Here is a 19090-nt window from a genome sequence, read left to right as displayed (position 1 = left end):
AGCTGGTCCATGAAGGAGCTCGTCCCCTGCAGGAGAAAATGCTTGTAAAGAAAAGCTGCAGAGCTTCAGCTTCTGTCCTTCGTGTCTTCACGGCCTTCTTCATGCACTTCCTGTGTTGGTGCTCATTCATACACTGCATGCATGTACGGAAAGTACACGGACCGAATGAGCGCCGCAGCCTAAGTGGTAAAAAGTACTAAGGATACAACAAGTGGTACAAGAAGATGGAGTCTGTGTGAGAATGTCATCCTCTTCCCTCACACTTGGTCTATAAATATCAGCTGACGGAAGCCCTGTGAACAGGAGGCAGAGCCTAACGATTGGCTATTTGGCGCCTTGGTGTCCTCCAATCAGCTCCAAAGGAGGCGTGGTTACAGATATGATTGGCAGTAACCCACGGAGTGCTCCGCCACACATGGCCACATGGTGGCGGTGTGGGGTAAAGGGTGACCGGTGCAAATACTGCTTGCCCCGACCAATCACAATCACTGACCTTCACGATGAGATGTTCGAACCCAGTATTGGCTAAAACGGGCCTCCCCAAACGCTTTACACCCTCTAGCCCTTCACACATTTAATGTAGTCCCGTTCTGGCCTTTCCACCAAAAAAAGTTCTGATTATTGTCCTGGCGGGGCGTTTTATATTTTCATAAGGGAGCATAGAATTCATCATGAAAGAAGAAGCGACGGACGCTCCATCGATTCCACTCAGGCCCTAAATGCATCACGCGTGCAGTATGAAGATACGAAGCAGCCACTGAGCTGTTTACAAACTCTTCAGGGGCCGGGTGTCACCACCCACGTGCTCCAGTGTGGGAAATGGAGCCGGCCTTTGGTCAGGTGCTCCTTTTAGCCGGCCAAGGTCACTTCCTGAAACCCATCCTCTCGTCAATACTGGGCCGCCCGGGGGTCGATATGTTCCCATTCCGCCATCCAGCCTGATGAGGCTAAAACGAGATAGGAAGGTCAGAGAGGAACATGCGGTCCATCCAAAAGTGGATTATTGAGAAACCAGAAGCTTTCTTGTTTACCGCGGAAGTTTGAAGTTTTGGTCTTACTTTACAAGGTACACAGAAACGCAGTAGTTACCGAGGAACTAGTAAGAACAAATAACTCGGGCACATACATTTGGAGTAGTTACTGAACAACTAATCAGCAAGTAATCAGCAAGGGGCCGCTTTGGCCCCTCTGGACGAGCCCACCAGGTACGGAAGCACAACCTGAGGGCCAGGAAGTAAAGTCACCGACGCTGTCCTTGGCATCAAGCCAATAATATTAAGGATTGAGATGCCATCACGACGTGCAGGAATTGCCCCCCCACCCCCCCAGCCTGAAATAGCAAGAAAAAGGAGACGCAGCGTTTGTATTTTGTCATGTCTGTATTTCGTCTCATTTTCACCAAACATGTACAGGAGAAGGAAAAGCCTTTCGATAGAACCTGAGGTATTTTAGCATCAAGCAGTCTGGGAGTCAGGATTTTCTTTGAAAAACTCATCAGTGTTCTTCCACGTTGCTATTTACAATCAGAACAATGATGATACTAATAATAATAATAATAAGAGTAATCATTCAAGGACAACAGATTTAGCAAATGGGACAGCCTGCATCATATTTGTTACATAATATTATAAATAATAATAACAATCGAAAAAACACGGAGGAGGGATTCGATGTTCGAGAGCCGAGCAGAACTAGCATCATAAAGAAATGGCTCCAAAGCCAAGATGAGGAATAAATTAGCGTCTGGCACCAGGAGGGCTGATGGGCTGATGGGCTGGGGTTGGCTCACTCAAGGATCCCCTGAGAAGGAAAGAAAAAGCTGTGTGTGTGTGTGTGTGTGTGTGTGTGTGTGTGTGTGTGTGTGTGTAAAAGAACAAGTGCATACAGCAGGGGTGTCCAAACGTTCCCCCTCGAGGGCCACATGGTGAAAAATGAGTTTGTACAGCAACATGTTGTCTTTCCTTCAAAAAAGTGCATGTCTTTGCCCCCCCCCCCCCAATTGTTTTCATTTTCCATGTATTTGTACTTTGTTGGTACACATTCTTCTCATAGTATCATTTTACTGTCATATTTGGACTTTATCCCCATAATCAACTTAATTTTCAAATAAATGAAAAAACAAAACATTTCCAAAATATAGTATATTTCAACTCTATGCTACTAAAATGAAGTATTTTCCCTCATATTTTGTGTAAAATTGTGATGTTTCTTTAAAAATTTAAGATGTTTTTCTATTTTCCTTTTGTCAAAACCCCCCCAAAACCCAAACCCCAAAAACGGGCCCCGGGGCTGCACTTTGGACACCCATGGCGTACAGTGTAGGGCATTGTGGGAAGGGGCTTCACGAGGGCCACTCGTACGATTTGCATCAAGTTGTCGTTACGCAAGCCCCAGTGCCATGCGGGGAAACGTTGATGTGGTAAAGCCATACGTTGAAGATGTCGCTCGTGTCGTCTGACCCCCCCCGCCCCCCCGCAATGCAGATTCCGAGTCCTATATATCACTCTCCTCGAAGAAAGGAAGAGCTCATATATTGCTTGCTTGAATTTCTGTGTATTCGTATGCGTTTATAAATACCATACAGCAAATAAGAATCATTCAACAAAGAAAAAGGAAATCAATCCACAAATATTATATTATTTCTCATTACCAGAATGAACAATAAATTAAAAGGAGAAAAGGGTCCATTAAAATTGCTATACATATATATTTGTATTGTATGATATAGGATTGTGTTGCCAGACGTTCATGGAGCATGCTCAGTGGGGCCCCCGTGTGGTGACAAGGAGCAATGGCAGGTAGGGGCCGTTCACACCACAAGGATGGGGGCGGGCGGGGGGGCAACGTGGGCTGAGCTTTTGAGGCCGTTGGACGCTTTGGGGTTCAGACCAGGAGTTACGACGCCCACTGGAACTACGACTACACTTGACCACAGGCAGGCAGTTTGTGTCCGAGATCCGGATGCCAGGTGCTTTCCGTGGAGCACCTGCGGCCCCGGCTCTCCAAGAAGGTGGTGTTGCGGTACGCGGCGCGTCAGACGTCGTCCCTGTCCAGCCGTGTCTGCTCGTCAAGCGCTTTGCTCGGTCCGTCTCTCAGCTGGGAGTCCTGAACGCCACCGAGGCAGAAAGAGACCCGTCTAAGCAGGTCTCTTTTGTTGTCTCTGATGTGTCAGGATACCTCGATGATCTCCAGGCTGCCGGAGAAACTGGACTGCTTTCCGATCTTGCCCAGTTCTTCTCGGGAACGCGTCTCTGAGATGCTCTCCTCGAATTCCATCTGACAGCTGCGACGCTTGAACTGCTTCTCCGAGGCCGAGCCGCCGCCGTTGGTGCCGTTGGACGTGGTCACCGAGGACGACGACGTGAAGTCGCGCTTGTCTCGCTGCGGCGCCGAGGGCTTCTCTTTCGGAGGTTTGTCCCGTAACCGTACTCCCTCGCTGCACCCAAACGCCACGTACGCCGAGCTGCTCCCAAATCTCATAGACGCCTCGCTTCTCCCACCCCCCCCTCCACCGCCGAGCTCCATCTCGCCTCCCTCTTCCGCCCCAAAGTGCCAGGGGGCATCGGTGGTGGGGGTGACGGGAGTAACTGGGGTGGTGGCCTGGACCGTGTCTCTGTGCTTGGTCCACATGGCCTCGGAGCCCATGGAGGGCAGGGACAGGAGCAGGGAACCCTTTAGGTTGTCGTCCATGCCTGGGCTCCTCTGGTCCAGAGACAGGCTGAGGGACTGGGGCGGGTGGTGTTGGAAATGGACCGGCGAACTAACAGAGACGTGCTTGAGTTTTCTTCTGGCTCTGGATGAGGAAGAACCGGGCCGATGGACTCCTTCGCTTCCCCCGCGCCCCAAACCTCCAACGCTGCCCGCGCTGCCCGGTGAGGGGAAGGGTGAGTCCGAGGAGCAGGGACTGTTCAGGATGGGGGACTGGGAGCAGACGCCGTTGGAGGTGCCCGTTCCCGGGCTGTCCAGTTTGCACAGCTTGGGAACGTCTTCCGAGCGTGTTGGCGCCAGGCCAGCAGAATGCGGCCTGTTCGGGGCGTACACGGATTTAATGTCCAGGGAGAAGGAGCGTTTCAGACGGTTGGTGTCCAAGATCCGGTCTGCGGAGAGGTGCAAGCCATTGAAGCCTTGCTGGAGGGAAGTGGGTAACGCTATCTTGGCTTCGGGTGGGTTCTGTGGCTCTGTCCCGGAGGAGTCACAGCCGCTCTGGTGACCGTTCATCTCAAAACACGACTTGACGCCATCGAGCTTGGCGTTGCCTTGGGAGAGCTTGTCGTCGGCGCTTGAGGTCAAAGCTTGGAGTAGTCGCAGACCTTTCTCGAACTCCAGCAGCTGGCCCAGGAAGTTGAAGTTTGGGGATATGGATGGTCTTCGGTCCTTCACAAACCTGTCGAGCGAAAACAGGACTGCATTGAAAAAAGGCAAATGGTTTGGTTTTCACTGCGAGTCGCGGGTCTTGGACTTGCACGACTTGACTTTTTCCCAACTTTGCTTAGCCACAAGAGTTCAGGTTTAATCCTGTCAGGTCTTGTGTAAATAACCCCCGGCGACAGACACCTTTACCGTAGACGGGGGGCCGGGTGACACCTTAGCTCAGCTGGAAGGGAGGAGCAAGGTTACCTGTAGGCATCATCTGATGACAGGCCCATGGTCTTCATGATGTATGCAATGGCGATGGTCGCCGAGCGCGAGATTCCGGCCAGGCAGTGCACAATGACTCTGCAGTTTGACACCATGGCTTTGTCTGTGGGAGGAGAGGAACGGGTAAGTCCAGTCTGGCACCAACACTCAGCACCGTCAGCGCCGTCAGCGCCGTCAGCGCCGTCAGCGCCGTCAGCGCCACCTGACTCCTCCCAAAGAAAGAAAGCTGACATTTCCTGGAAGACCAGAGGTCATCTGAAGGCAACAACATGTGCTACTCGATATTCCTTCAAAGCTAACTTTACATGGATTCATTTGGTTGGGAGGGGAAGGGTGGCGGATGGATGTACTATGGATGGATGTACTATGGATGGATGTACATATGGATGGATGTACTATGGATGGATGTACATATGGATGGATGTACATATGGATGGATGTACTATGGATGGATGTACTATGGATGGATGTACTATGATGGATGTACTATGGATGGATGTACTATGGATGGATGTACATATGGATGGATGTACTATGGATGGATGTACTATGGATGGATGTACTATGGATGGATGTACATATGGATGGATGTACTATGGATGGATGTACATATGGATGGATGTACATATGGATGGATGTACTATGGATGGATGTACTATGGATGGATGTACTATGATGGATGTACTATGGATGGATGTACTATGGATGGATGTACATATGGATGGATGTACTATGGATGGATGTACTATGGATGGATGTACTATGATGGATGTACATATGGATGGATGTACTATGGATGGATGTACTATGGATGGATGTACATATGGATGGATGTACTATGGATGGATGTACATATGGATGGATGTACATATGGATGGATGTACTATGGATGGATGTACTATGGATGGATGTACTATGATGGATGTACATATGGATGGATGTACTATGGATGGATGTACTATGGATGGATGTACTATGGATGGATGTACATATGGATGGATGTACTATGGATGGATGTACTATGGATGGATGTACTATGGATGGATGTACTATGGATGGATGTACTATGGATGGATGTACATATGGATGGATGTACATATGGATGGATGTACTATGGATGGATGTACATATGGATGGATGTACTATGGATGGATGTACTATGGATGGATGTACTATGGATGGATGTACTATGGATGGATGTACTATGGATGGATGTACTATGGATGGATGTACTATGGATGGATGTACTATGGATGGATGTACATATGGATGGATGTACATATGGATGGATGTACTATGGATGGATGTACATATGGATGGATGTACTATGGATGGATGTACATATGGATGGATGTACATATGGATGGATGTACATATGGATGGATGTACATATGGATGGATGTACTATGGATGGATGTACATATGGATGGATGTACTATGGATGGATGTACTATGGATGGATGTACTATGGATGGATGTACTATGGATGGATGTACTATGGATAGATGTACATATGGATGGATGTACTATGGATGGATGTACTATGATGGATGTACTATGGATGGATGTACTATGGATGGATGTACTATGGATGGATGTACTATGGATGGATGTACTATGGATGGATGTACTATGGATGGATGTACATATGGATGGATGTACTACGACGGATGTACATATGGATGGATGTACTATGGATGGATGTACTATGGATGGATGTACTATGATGGATGTACATATGGATGGATGTACTATGATGGATGTACATATGGATGGATGTACTATGGATGGATGTACTATGATGGATGTACTATGATGGATGTACATATGGATGGATGTACTATGGATGTACATATGGATGGATGTACATATGGATGGATGTACATATGGATGGATGTACTATGGATGTACATATGGATGGATGTACTATGGATGTACATATGGATGGATGTACATATGGATGGATGTACATATGGATGGATGTACATATGGATGGATGTACTATGGATGTACATATGGATGGATGTACATATGGATGGATGTACTATGGATGGATGTACTATGGATGGATGTACATATGGATGGATGTACATATGGATGGATGTACATATGGATGGATGTACTATGGATGTACATATGGATGGATGTACTATGGATGTACATATGGATGGATGTACTATGGATGTACATATGGATGGATGTACATATGGATGGATGTACATATGGATGGATGTACATATGGATGGATGTACTATGGATGTACATATGGATGGATGTACATATGGATGGATGTACTATGGATGGATGTACTATGGATGGATGTACATATGGATGGATGTACATATGGATGGATGTACATATGGATGGATGTACATATGGATGGATGTACTATGGATGGATGTACTATGGATGGATGTACAATGGATGGATGTACATATGGATGGATGTACATATGGATGGATGTACATATGGATGGATGTACATATGGATGGATGTACATATGGATGGATGTACTATGGATGTACATATGGATGGGTGTACATATGGATGGATGTACATATGGATGGATGTACATATGGATGGATGTACTATGGATGTACATATGGATGGGTGTACATATGGATGGATGTACATATGGATGGATGTACATATGGATGGATGTACATATGGATGGATGTACATATGGATGGGTGTACATATGGATGGGTGTACATATGGATGGATGTACATACCAGGTGATACCAAGGCTAGTATTAGTATTGAATACTAATACCTTACATCAATATTTTACAGTCCTCCTTTATGTTTATTAGCTGCTTTTTACTAATATGTATATACTATATATATATACACTACCGTTCAAAAGTTTGGGGTCACCCAGACAATTTTGTGTTTTCCATGAAAAGTCACACTTTTATTTACCACATGAGTTTTAAAATGAATAGAAAATATAGTCAAGACATTGATAAGGTTAGAAATAATGATTTGTATTTGAAATAATAATTTTTTCCTTCAAACTTTGCTTTCGTCAAAGAATCCTCCATTTGCAGCAATGACAGCATTGCAGACCTTTGGCATTCTAGCTGTTAATTTGTTGAGGTAATCTGGAGAAATTTCACCCCACACTTCTAGAAGCACCTCCCACAAGTTGGATTGGCTGGATGGGCACTTCTTGCGTACCATACGGTCAAGCTGCTCCCACAACAGCTCAATGGGGTTTAGATCTGGTGACTGCGCTGGCCACTCCATTACAGATAGAATACCAGCTGCCTGCTTCTTCTCTAAATAGTTCTTGCACAATTTGGAGGTGTGCTTTGGGTCATTGTCCTGTTGTAGGATGAAATTGGCTCCAATCAAGCGCTGTCCACAGGGTATGGCATGGCGTTGCAAAATGGAGTGATAGCCTTCCTTATTCAAAATCCCTTTTACCTTGAACAAATCTCCCACCTTACCAGCACCAAAGCAACCCCAGACCATCACGTTACCCCCACCTTGCTTGACAGATGGTGTCAGGCACTCTTCCAGCATCTTTTCAGTTGTTCTGCGTCTCACAAATGTTCTTCTGTGTGATCCAAACACCTCAAACTTTGATTCGTCCGTCCATAACACTTTTTTCCAATCTTCCTCTGTCCAATGTCTGTGTTCTTTTGCCCATATTAATCTTTTTCTTTTATTGGCCAGTCTCAGATATGGTTTTTTCTTTGCCACTCTGCCCTGAAGGCCAGCATCCCGGAGTCGCCTCTTCACTGTAGATGTTGACACTGGCGTTTTGCGGGTACTATTTAATGAAGCTGCCAGTTGAGGACCTGTGAGGCGTCTATTTCTCAAACTAGAGACTCTAATGTACTTATCTTCTTGCTTAGATGTGCAGCGGGGCCTCCCACTTCTCTTTCTACTCTGGTTAGAGCCTGTTTGTGCTGTTCTCTGAAGGGAGTAGTACACACCGTTGTAGGAAATCTTCAGTTTCTTGGCAATTTCTTGCATGGAATAGCCTTCATTTCTAAGAACAAGAATAGACTGTCGAGTTTCACATGAAAGTTCTCTTTTTCTGGTCATTTTGAGCGTTTAATCGACCCCACAAACGTGATGCTCCAGATACTCAACCTGCTCAAAGGAAGGTCAGTTTCATAGAGTCTCTAACCAGCTAAACTGTTTTCAGCTGTGCCAACATGATTGCACAAGGGTTTTCTAATCATCCATTAGCCTTTTGACGCAATGAGCAAACACATTGTACCATTAGAACACTGGAGTGATAGTTGCTGGAAATAGGCCTCTATACACCTATGTAGATATTACACTAAAAACCAGACATTTGCAGCTAGAATAGTCATTTACCACATTAACAATGTATAGAGTGTATTTCTGATTAGTTTAAAGTTATCTTCGTTGAAAAAAACAGTGCTTTTCTTAAAAAAATAAGGAAATTTCTAAGTGACCCCAAACTTTTGAACGGTAGTGTACATATAGACATATATACACAAACATATACTATACATATGTATGTCTATGTTGATATATGGTGTGATATATGGGGTGTCCAAAGTGCAGCTTGAGGGCCATTTGTGGCTGGCATTGTAAAAAGGTCATTTAAGAAGAAAAAGCAGCAAAGATTGGGGGGGGCGGGGCTAAGGAAGGAAGGCGGAAGGGCTAGCCGTGCTAACGGCTTTGAGCCGCTAGAAGCTCTTTATTTCATTTTATTCATTTTATTTTGAATGGCCAACTTTATTTATAACACCTACACATTGGTGAGTTTGGTCGTCATGCATGGAGGACGTTTCCTCTTTTCTTCTCCTTCCTAGACTTACTACGCTCCCTACGGAGATGCCACCAAACCCCCCCCACCCCCACCCCCACGCCCGTAAACCTTCCGGCGTGTTCCGCCGACCGGCGCTTCCCTCCAGCTTACCGATGAAGTCGTTGGTTTTGTCCAGCCAGGGCAGCAACTTCTCGCAGTAGTTGTCGTTGACGGGGACGCGCATGAAGTGGCTCTCGCTGATGAAGTCGGGCTTGGGGCAGGTGTTGCTGGCGTTCAGCACGTACGTGATGCCGTTCTGAAGCATCAGATCCTGCAGACACCAGATGACCTGAGCACGGGCTGGCCACCTCAGCGGGGGCTTCATCTCAGCACCAACCTTGTTGAGGACGTCTTTCTGCGAACCCAGGTAGAGGTGCGGCAGGATGCGGGTGGGCCCGACGTTGGCCACGGGCAAGCACGGCTGGGACAGGCTCACAGGAAGTGCGGGGGCCGGCTTCCCTTCACACAGGCCGGGGAAGCAGGAGGAGAAAGCGGCAAAGCCTCCTGCAGACAAAGAACGAGGCAAGAGTCAGGTTCTCGCTCTCTTGGTTTTCAACACTCACGTCAGACGACATAAGGGGGTTTCTGACAGGTCTCCTGAGTTGACCCCCCACCCAAAACCTGCACCGTTAGCAGAGTAAACAAGGGCTTTGTAGACTTAAGAGGTGATCCTGGGCCCTGAGAAGAGGCTCCCTTGTTCTTCTGTGTGAGGTTAACTGCAGGGTGGCCAGGAATGTGCTTGTCTGGCCCTTTAAGAGGCAGGCGGCTCCACTTTTGGCATGTGTGTGTGTGTGTGTGCGCGCGTGTGTGTGTGTGTGTGTGTGTGTGCGCGTGTGTGTGTGTTTCCTGCATGAGCTCATGTCCTGCAGAAGTGCATTGCGTCAGGCTGGGGGAATGAGAGAGGCCACAGGTGCGGGGGCCAGGACGGAGGCCCAGTAACATCCCGCTGATGGGCGCAGTGTGACCCTTCCCATGCACGCGCACGTGCACGCGCACGCTAAAGAGTCAATGTGAAAATATGATGTCATAATCTTGCTCTTCACGCTCAATGACTCCCAATATTTGGGTGCAGGACGCCGTCCTGTTCCAACACTCATGGTTGCTCTGCAGCCTTGTGGTTGTATAACTGCAGTGCGGGGGCCAATGGAGGTGGGGGTGTGTAGCGTGTGGGTAATGACCTCACAGACGACAGTAGAGAAACGGGGGGGGGCTGCTTCAAGGAACTCTCCAGGCTGGCTGGAAAGAGGAGTAGCTAATCTGGTTTGAAGGCCGCCCGACCCAATCCGGAGCGAGCGTGAGCGAGACATGACATCATTGTCCCAAAGCGGCAGACGCGCTCGAGCCGCTGGAAACGCAAGCCTGCCTGCTCTCGTGCTAAGCGCCGCGTCAGCAGCACCGGTTGGGGCGACTAAACAGGTAAGCAGAAAGAATCACAAAGGTGTCAACTTGGGGGGGCTCCTCGTGATTAATGGCCGCAAGGGGGGCGCCATGGGAGTCTGCTGCTATTAATGGAGCAGCGGAGGGATGACATCACGCCGACGCGTATGGAAAGGTGTGGCAACATCTCCCCAAGTCATGGCCTTCTAGCTGGGGGGTCCCAATGGAAGGCTCCTAGGGGCCGCTTTCATGTGCAGTACAGCAGTACGCAGTACAGCAGTACACAGCTGTACACGGACCAAGAAGGTACTTCCAGAAAGAACATGTACCCCCCCCCCATCGGGTTGACTTTTTCCAAATATTTCAACTTTGGTTTAAAATATTTTTGTCTTCTCATATAATTTTTATGATAACTTTTTAATAGCCTAGTCTCATAATATTTGCACTTCTTTACAGCTTTTTCACAACCCCATCTTCCAAAATGTACACCTTTATTTATTATTCATTATTTCCTTTCATTTCAGAATATGATGACTTTATGCTACTAAAATGATGGTAGCCCCCCCCCCCCCCGCTTTCTATTGTACAGAAGCTGTGCCGTGGCGTCCTCCTCATCCTAAGGGTGCTAATGGATAACAGATGATGGAGGATACTTCTTGGGAGGGGTCTCCTCCTGCTCGGGTGTCACGTATGGCCTGCACTCGGTGAAGAACCAGGAACCCACTTCCGCTTGAGAACATTGTTAGAGAGTTGCTTACAAGTACAAGACAGGACGTTCTACCGTGGACGCCGTGTGGATGGGGACAACGTGTGTCTGTGTGGGAGGGGGACGCCAGCAACACATGAACACACACGCACCCCCAAAAAGATCCTCGCGATTCCAATGAAATGTGCCTGGATTGATGGGAGGTCGTACAGTAGCGAGGCTCCTGCTGTGTGGTCGGCCACTAACTGGCAGTTACTGGAATGGTCAAAAGAACGAGTGACAGTTACTGGAATGGTCAAAAGAACGAGTGACAGTTACTGGAATGGTCAAAAGAACGAGTGACAGTTAGTGGATTGGTCAAAAGAACGAGTGACAGTTACTGGAATGGTCAAAAGAACGAGTGACAGTTAGTGGAATGGTCAAAAGAACGAGTGACAGTTAGTGGAATGGTCAAAAGAACGAGTGACAGTTAGTGGAATGGTCAAAAGAACGAGTGACAGTTAGTGGAATGGTCAAAAGAACGAGTGACAGTTAGTGGAATGGTCAAAAGAACGAGTGACAGTTAGTGGAATGGTCAAAAGAACGAGTGACAGTTAGTGGAATGGTCAAAAGAACGAGTGACAGTTAGTGGAATGGTCAAAAGAACGAGTGACAGTTAGTGGAATGGTCAAAAGAACGAGTGACAGTTACTGGAATGGTCAAAAGAACGAGTGACAGTTAGTGGAATGGTCAAAAGAACGAGTGACAGTTAGTGGAATGGTCAAAAGATTGATTGACAGTTAGTGGAATGGTCAAAAGAACGAGTGACAGTTAGTGGAATGGTCAAAAAAATGAGTGACAGTTAGTGGAATGGTCAAAAAAATGAGTGACAGTTAGTGGAATGGTCAAAAAAATGAGTGACAGTTAGTGGAATGGTCAAAAGATTGATTGACAGTTAGTGGATTGGTCAAAAAAATGAGTGACAGTTAGTGGATTGGTCAAAAAAATGAGTGACAGTTAGTGGAATGGTCAAAAAAATGAGTGACAGTTAGTGGAATGGTCAAAAAAATGAGTGACAGTTAGTGGAATGGTCAAAAAAATGAGTGACAGTTAGTGGAATGGTCAAAAAAATGAGTGACAGTTAGTGGAATGGTCAAAAAAATGAGTGACAGTTAGTGGAATGGTCAAAAGAACGAGTGACAGTTAGTGGAATGGTCAAAAAAATGAGTGACAGTTAGTGGAATGGTCAAAAGAACGAGTGACAGTTAGTGGAATGGTCAAAAAAATGAGTGACAGTTAGTGGAATGGTCAAAAAAATGAGTGACAGTTAGTGGAATGGTCAAAAAAATGAGTGACAGTTAGTGGAATGGTCAAAAAAATGAGTGACAGTTAGTGGAATGGTCAAAAGAACGAGTGACAGTTAGTGGAATGGTCAAAAAAATGAGTGACAGTTAGTGGAATGGTCAAAAGATTGATTGACAGTTAGTGGAATGGTCAAAAAAATGAGTGACAGTTAGTGGAATGGTCAAAAAAATGAGTGACAGTTAGTGGAATGGTCAAAAGATTGATTGACAGTTAGTGGAATGTGGCATCTCAAGTCAGAGGTAACCGACCGACTGTCGCATTACGTCAACGCTGCTGCAGACCCCTCCCTGCTCGTCCAAGCAGCGAATACTGCGAATGCTAACAGGCGTTAGTCACACACGGAGATAGCGTGTCATTGTCACGTGACATTGCCCCCCCCCCCCCCAAGGCGGTCATGACAAGCAGGAAGGACAGAGGCGACCGCCGGCTCGCTGGGCTTGTGTACGTTCTAAAATTATCACTTAACAAGAAACCCAAACAAAAAAACACAATGGCAAAAAATGAAACATGAGCAATAACTTGCCAATAAAGTCAAAATATTCAAAGAATAAAAAGGTGAACTCTAGAAAGAAAATGTAGGAATTTTAGAAAAATAATATGGAATAATATGAAAGAAAAAAACTTTTTTTACAGAGTCACATTGCAGCAAGAAAAAAGTGTCCATTTTCCAAGGAGCATCATTCCAATTAAAAATGGAATCCAACAAAATAAAGATGGAATTTGACCAAAATAATGTCAGAAGAAAGTTGATTTTTTCCATGTGATTTTGAAATGAGATTGGAGAATTTGGGACATTTGGGACTCACAATGAGGTCACTGAAAATACCCTGTGACACACACTCACACACACACACACAGACACACACACACACACACACACCCAGCTGTCTCCGTCCATGACATCAGAAGGTCAAGCGGGAAGGATGAGTTCATCGCCAGCCAGCCAAACATGATGACATGTTCGTACGGACGCATCAAGGCGTCCCTGCGCTGCACGCCAGCCACTGCTTTATGAGCACTCAGTGAAAGGAAGCCAATCCTTTTTCCACGCTGGAGTCATCTTGTCCGTGTGGAAAATAAACACGGGGCGCTGACAGGCAAGTACGGATACGGGAAAGAGGGCAGTGTGTCGCCAGCGGTGACTTCCTTTTTCCGTTTGACACGGCCCATTTCATCGCTTATGCAACTTCTTATTGCCCCCCCCCCCCCCCGCACCCCCCCCAGCTTTCCCTCATCCATCATTTGTGAAGACGCGGCTCATCTTGCTAGACGCCAGTCGTTTCAAACAGATGTTGGGATGGGGGTCCCTGCAGTTTTGGGAGCCGATGCGGAGTGTTGAACGCTAGCGTTAAGCCGGCGGAGCGTGTTGGCCTGACGCCGTGCACGCCGTGCACGCCGTGCACGCCGTGCACGCCGTGCGTCTGTCCGTTACGCTGAATGGGCCGTTACATCATGGCTCCCATCGCTACAATCGCTGCTTTATCCATACAAGCTAAGCCCCCCTCCTCTCCGAAAGTCTACGGCTTTCAGCCCCCCGTCAATGGAGACCACACCCCCACACCCCCCCACAGCCTGCAGGCATTGATTTGCCTGAATGGCCCCCCCGCACCCCTCCAAGGTTCATATCAGGGGAGACATGACGCCACCCTGCGTCCCTCCAGCTGTCCCCCATCCCCAGGAGGGCACATTAGCATTTCAATGCCCCCCCCCCAACATGACATCATTGCACACATGTCCCACTCAGCCCACAAAGACATGGGATGTGTGTGTGTGTGTTTGGGACACACACACACACACACACACACACTGGGAGATGGACAATCAAGTGGGAGACGGACAGTCCTTTGGTGATGTCATGGCTTTTAACGTCGCGGCTGTAGGGAACCTGTCCTTCGTCCTCCGGTGCACAAACTGCTGTTTCAGCAGAAAATGCTAACGTAACATCTTCTTATGGATGCGTTCATGTGACACAATCCATGTAAGTGGGGGCGTCCAAAGCGCGGCGCGGGGGCCATTCGGGAGCCGCAACTGTTTTTTGTTGGCTCGTGGCACATCCGAAAAATCCTATCCTATCCCGACAAAGACATTTACAAATCAACAAAAACAGCAAGAATGGAAAAACGAAGAAAAGGACAAAGAACGTTCATGTTATGACAAGATCTAAATATGAGCATAAAATCATAATTACAAATATACAATCATTATTTGAATGATAAAAGATGCAATTTTGTACATTTTTGGGTTACAATATGACAAACAAAAATGTGAAAATTAGATCTGAAAATATTAGAGGATTTAGATTTATTGACATTATGAGATTATTTAAGAGGAAGGCTGAAGATTTAATAAGAATAAAATATGACAAGGAGAAATAATTCCATGACAGTAGCACAGAATATAAATATTAGACTTTAAAAAATATATTCAATATTTTAACAAAATGAAAATCAGGTTGGGGAAAATACTTTTACTACATTATATAGTATAGTAAAATACCTATTTACTACTTACTATACTATGGGAATGAGGTCAAGACTATTTAAAAAGAAAGCTGATTCACCGATATGCTTTCACCTACGATGGTGGAGATACCGTCCCGTGCTAGATACCATCCATGGGTGTCACTACGTGGCCCTATGATGGTGGAGATACCATCCATGAGTGTCACTACGTGGCCCTGTGATGGTGGAGATACCATCCATGAGTGTCACTACGAGGCCCTGTGATGGTGGAGATACCATCCATGAGTGTCACTACGAGACCCTATGATGGTGGAGATACCATCCCGTGCTAGATATCATCCATGAGTGTCACTACGTGGCCCTATGATGATGGAGATACCATCCATGGGTGTCACTACGTGGCCCTATGATGGTGGAGATACCATCCATGAGTGTCACTACGTGGCCCTATGATGGAGATACCATCCATGAGTGTCACTACGTGGCCCTGTGATGGTGGAGATACCATCCATGAGTGTCACTACGTGGCCCTATGATGGTGGAGATACCATCCCGTGCTAGATATCATCCATGAGTGTCACTACGTGGCCCTATGATGGTGGAGATACCATCCATGAGTGTCACTACGTGGCCCTATGATGGTGGAGATACCATCCCGTGCCAGATGGCATCCATGAGTCCAGTGCACGCCGCACATACCAAGATAGCATCATCTCTAGACACGTTGTGAAAAGAAAGAGAAGATGAGCGTCAACAGCAAGAAAAAGCCAAGCCAGCCCCATGAGATGGTTGGACACGTGAACTAGAACGTCCTACCACGGGTCACAGCGCCGATTCTCCTCCCTCAATCCTTTCCCTTTGCTTTCCTCTTCCCTGCATCTCATCTTCATGATGTCACCCTCAATGGCCTCCTCTTTCCTGTTGCATCTCTAAACGGCACGACGGTGCCAACTAAAAGGTGAGAGAAGCGCTGACAAGCTCCTCCAGGGACCACATCAGGTACTAAAGCTCACCCCAACACCACCTTGGGCTTCACGTCTATTCTAGCTTTCACGCTGCTGTCAGTCTCCAGCGCCGAAGCATCATCATCATCATCATCATCACAGAGCACATTTACAACACACATGCATGCTAGCGGCAGGGCCAGGCAGGGCCAGGCAGGGCCAGGCAGGGCCAGGCAGGGCCAGGCAGGGCCAGGCAGGGCCAGGCAGGGCCAGGCGGCCCCCCTTCAATGAGAAGACACTTGTGGTGTGTCCGGGTGGGTACACACCTCGTAGCTCTCTCCCCTTCTTCATGCGGCGGACCCTGATCTTCAGCCTCATGTCCGTGTCCTGCAGGTCCGGCCAAAAACGGTCCTCTGCTGGAGATATCACCACATCTAGAGGCATCCCCCCCCCAGAAGAGCGGTTCTCGCTAAACAAACCAAAAGTCTCTTCCCAAGGGAGAAGCTGGACAGAAGTCCACACGGGTTAGCGGGCTGATCCAGGTCCTTGGAAATGAAGATCCCAAAGTCCAATATCCGACATCAAGGCAAAAATCCCAGAAATGCTCCCAGATGAATATTTGGCAATTTATGAAGTCACTGGGGGGTGGGGGGGGGGCAACTGCTGCAGCTCCGTCTGTCTTCTCAGTGACTCCACAGCAAGACCAGCAGCTCGCTATTGTTGTGTCGCTCCGCTCTCCCCGTCTCCCATTCGCTCGCTCGCTCGCGTACACTCCTCCCTCTCCCTCTCCTCCTCCCTTCCCTCCCCCCTCCCCGCACCGCTGATGGCTCGCTCTACCAACGGCAGATGACGCCGCCGCTCGCTCTCCTCCAGCTCGGAGGGTGAATGAGCTCATTGGCCGTGAGGCCAGACTCCGCCCCCCCCTCCTTGGCTGCCTTGTTCACGCCCTCCCCAGCGGAGCCGGAGCGCCGTCATAGCTAATGTCCAAGGCATGTAACCGCATTCCTTACTCAGCCAACAAATATGCGGCCACCTCAGGGGGGCCGGCCCGCGGGGTAGGCCTCTCTCGGGGAAGGTGAGGGGCTAATAGGTGCTTCTGACTTCACTCGGGGGAGCCCAAACCTTTACTAGCCGGGGCCGCATGGTCAAAGCACAGGATATATATACGTAGTGTATATATATATATATATATATATATATATATATAGTATATATAGAATACTATGTAGAAAGTGTATATGCAGTCAGTATATGCCAAGAAGCCATACAGTAGTACGCTTCCTGTTTCCCAGGGTGCTTTGCTGTACCGTTCTGATGAATGGCGTACAAATGAGATGTTTGAAGATGCCAAAGTGGTTGGTGGTTTCTTGGTCATGATTTCTTTCCTACAAATGACTTTACGTTTCCTCTAAGACACGGTAACAATCAAGTAAAGCATAGTTATGTATATGATATTATATTACATCTTTTGGCTACAAAAGCTTTGTTTGTTTTATTAGGATTTTAAAAATAGTATTTTTATTTATAATATTGAAATATTTTCAATCTTTCAACTTATTACTAAAATGTTATTTTTTGTAATATTACCGTGGTTACTTTTGTAAAATGACCACTTTTACTTGTTGGATTACAACCTTTTCCTCCTTATGCTAGTCAAATTCACATTGTTCTTTTCCGTGTTTGCTATTGTTGTCGTTTCTTCTTTTCTTGTAGAATTATATTTGATGTGATCTTTCATGTGCTTTTTATCTTTAGACCTGAATCATGCAAGACAATTCCAAAAAGATGGCGTTTTCCTTCAAGTGATGAGAGTGCAGGGCTTCAGTAGAACTTTGCTTCCGAAGTACTGCATTGTGGACCTCTGACAGACAACGTGAGCAATTGGGACGATGCGTTTAAGGACAGGAATGCATGTGCCTGTGAATGTGAGTGACGTCAGCGTCCCGCCCGTCCGCAGTCCTATCTGGTGTGGTTTTGAGAAGTTCCATCAGGCTGGAGGGCAGGAAAAACAGGCCAAAGCAGATGAGAGAGGAGAAGAAATAGAAGATCCAACAAGTTTGTGGTGTGTGACGGCCCACAGACGCTGTGTACTTTACTATGGAATGACAAACATGAAGGCCACGCTTCAGCTGATGCTAATTCCATGACAGGATGCTTCGTAGTTTTCAAAGAAACCTTCTACATTTTCTACACGTTTAAGGATGAAATCAACATGTTGACCAAATGGAATGGAGTCTCCCAGATGCTGCAGCCTCAGGTTGAGACGGGTCAGATGGTCATCAGGGCCAAAGATAAAGGCAGAGAAGCTTAGAAAAGATGGCAGACGGAGTGTGATGAAACGGCTCACTTGCTGGCCATGAGCTTGGAAGAATGGAGTCCTCTGCTGAACACACGCGTCCAACCATTAACAACCACGTGGCATCTTACGCTGCGTTACGTTTAACCTACGCTACCACGACACGCGTCCAACCACTAACAACCACGTGGCATCTTACGCTGCGTTACGTTTAACCTACGCTACCACGACACGCGTCCAACCACTAACAACCACGTGGCATCTTACGCTGCGTTACGTTTAACCTACGCTACCACGACACGCGTCCAACCATTAACAACCATACGTATTATACAACTTACCCAATGCTAGGGTTGCTAAGGTTGGACACGATGTCTTATGGTGGCTGAGCCATTATACGTATTATACGACATTTAACTTACCCAATGCTAGGGGTTGCTAGGGTTGGACACGGTGTCTTATGGTGGCTGACCTATTATACGTATTATACGTATTATACAACTTACCCAATGCTAGGGTTGCTAGGGT

The 19090-nt window shown here is 47.1% G+C and overlaps 1 protein-coding gene across 5 annotated transcripts in view; it reads right to left on the bottom strand.

Annotated features, from left to right (window-relative positions):
- Positions 1–1350: 1350 nt before the first annotated feature.
- The window catches only part of dusp8a (dual specificity phosphatase 8a), a 42484-nt gene continuing 24744 nt past the window's right edge, over positions 1351–19090 (bottom strand). For 4 of the 5 annotated variants that reach the window (XM_058074940.1, XM_058074941.1, XM_058074943.1 and 1 more), the window contains exons 4-7: positions 9771–9937; positions 9545–9704; positions 4618–4741; positions 1352–4384 (exon numbers count right to left, since the gene is read on the bottom strand). In XM_058074940.1, coding sequence (XP_057930923.1) covers positions 3169–4384; positions 4618–4741; positions 9545–9704; positions 9771–9937 — 1667 coding nt within the window. In that variant the 3' untranslated portion in view covers positions 1352–3168. Of the gene's footprint in view, positions 4385–4617; positions 4742–9544; positions 9705–9770; positions 9938–16592; positions 17001–19090 lie in introns of those variants that run through there. The other variant, XM_058074945.1, reaches the window with a different exon arrangement.

Source organism: Doryrhamphus excisus, chromosome 6, assembly GCF_030265055.1.
Source record: "Doryrhamphus excisus isolate RoL2022-K1 chromosome 6, RoL_Dexc_1.0, whole genome shotgun sequence".
Lineage (NCBI taxonomy): Eukaryota > Metazoa > Chordata > Actinopteri > Syngnathiformes > Syngnathidae > Doryrhamphus > Doryrhamphus excisus.
Note: the sequence above shows the minus strand (reverse complement) of the source record. Positions and strands in the feature narration are given on the sequence as shown.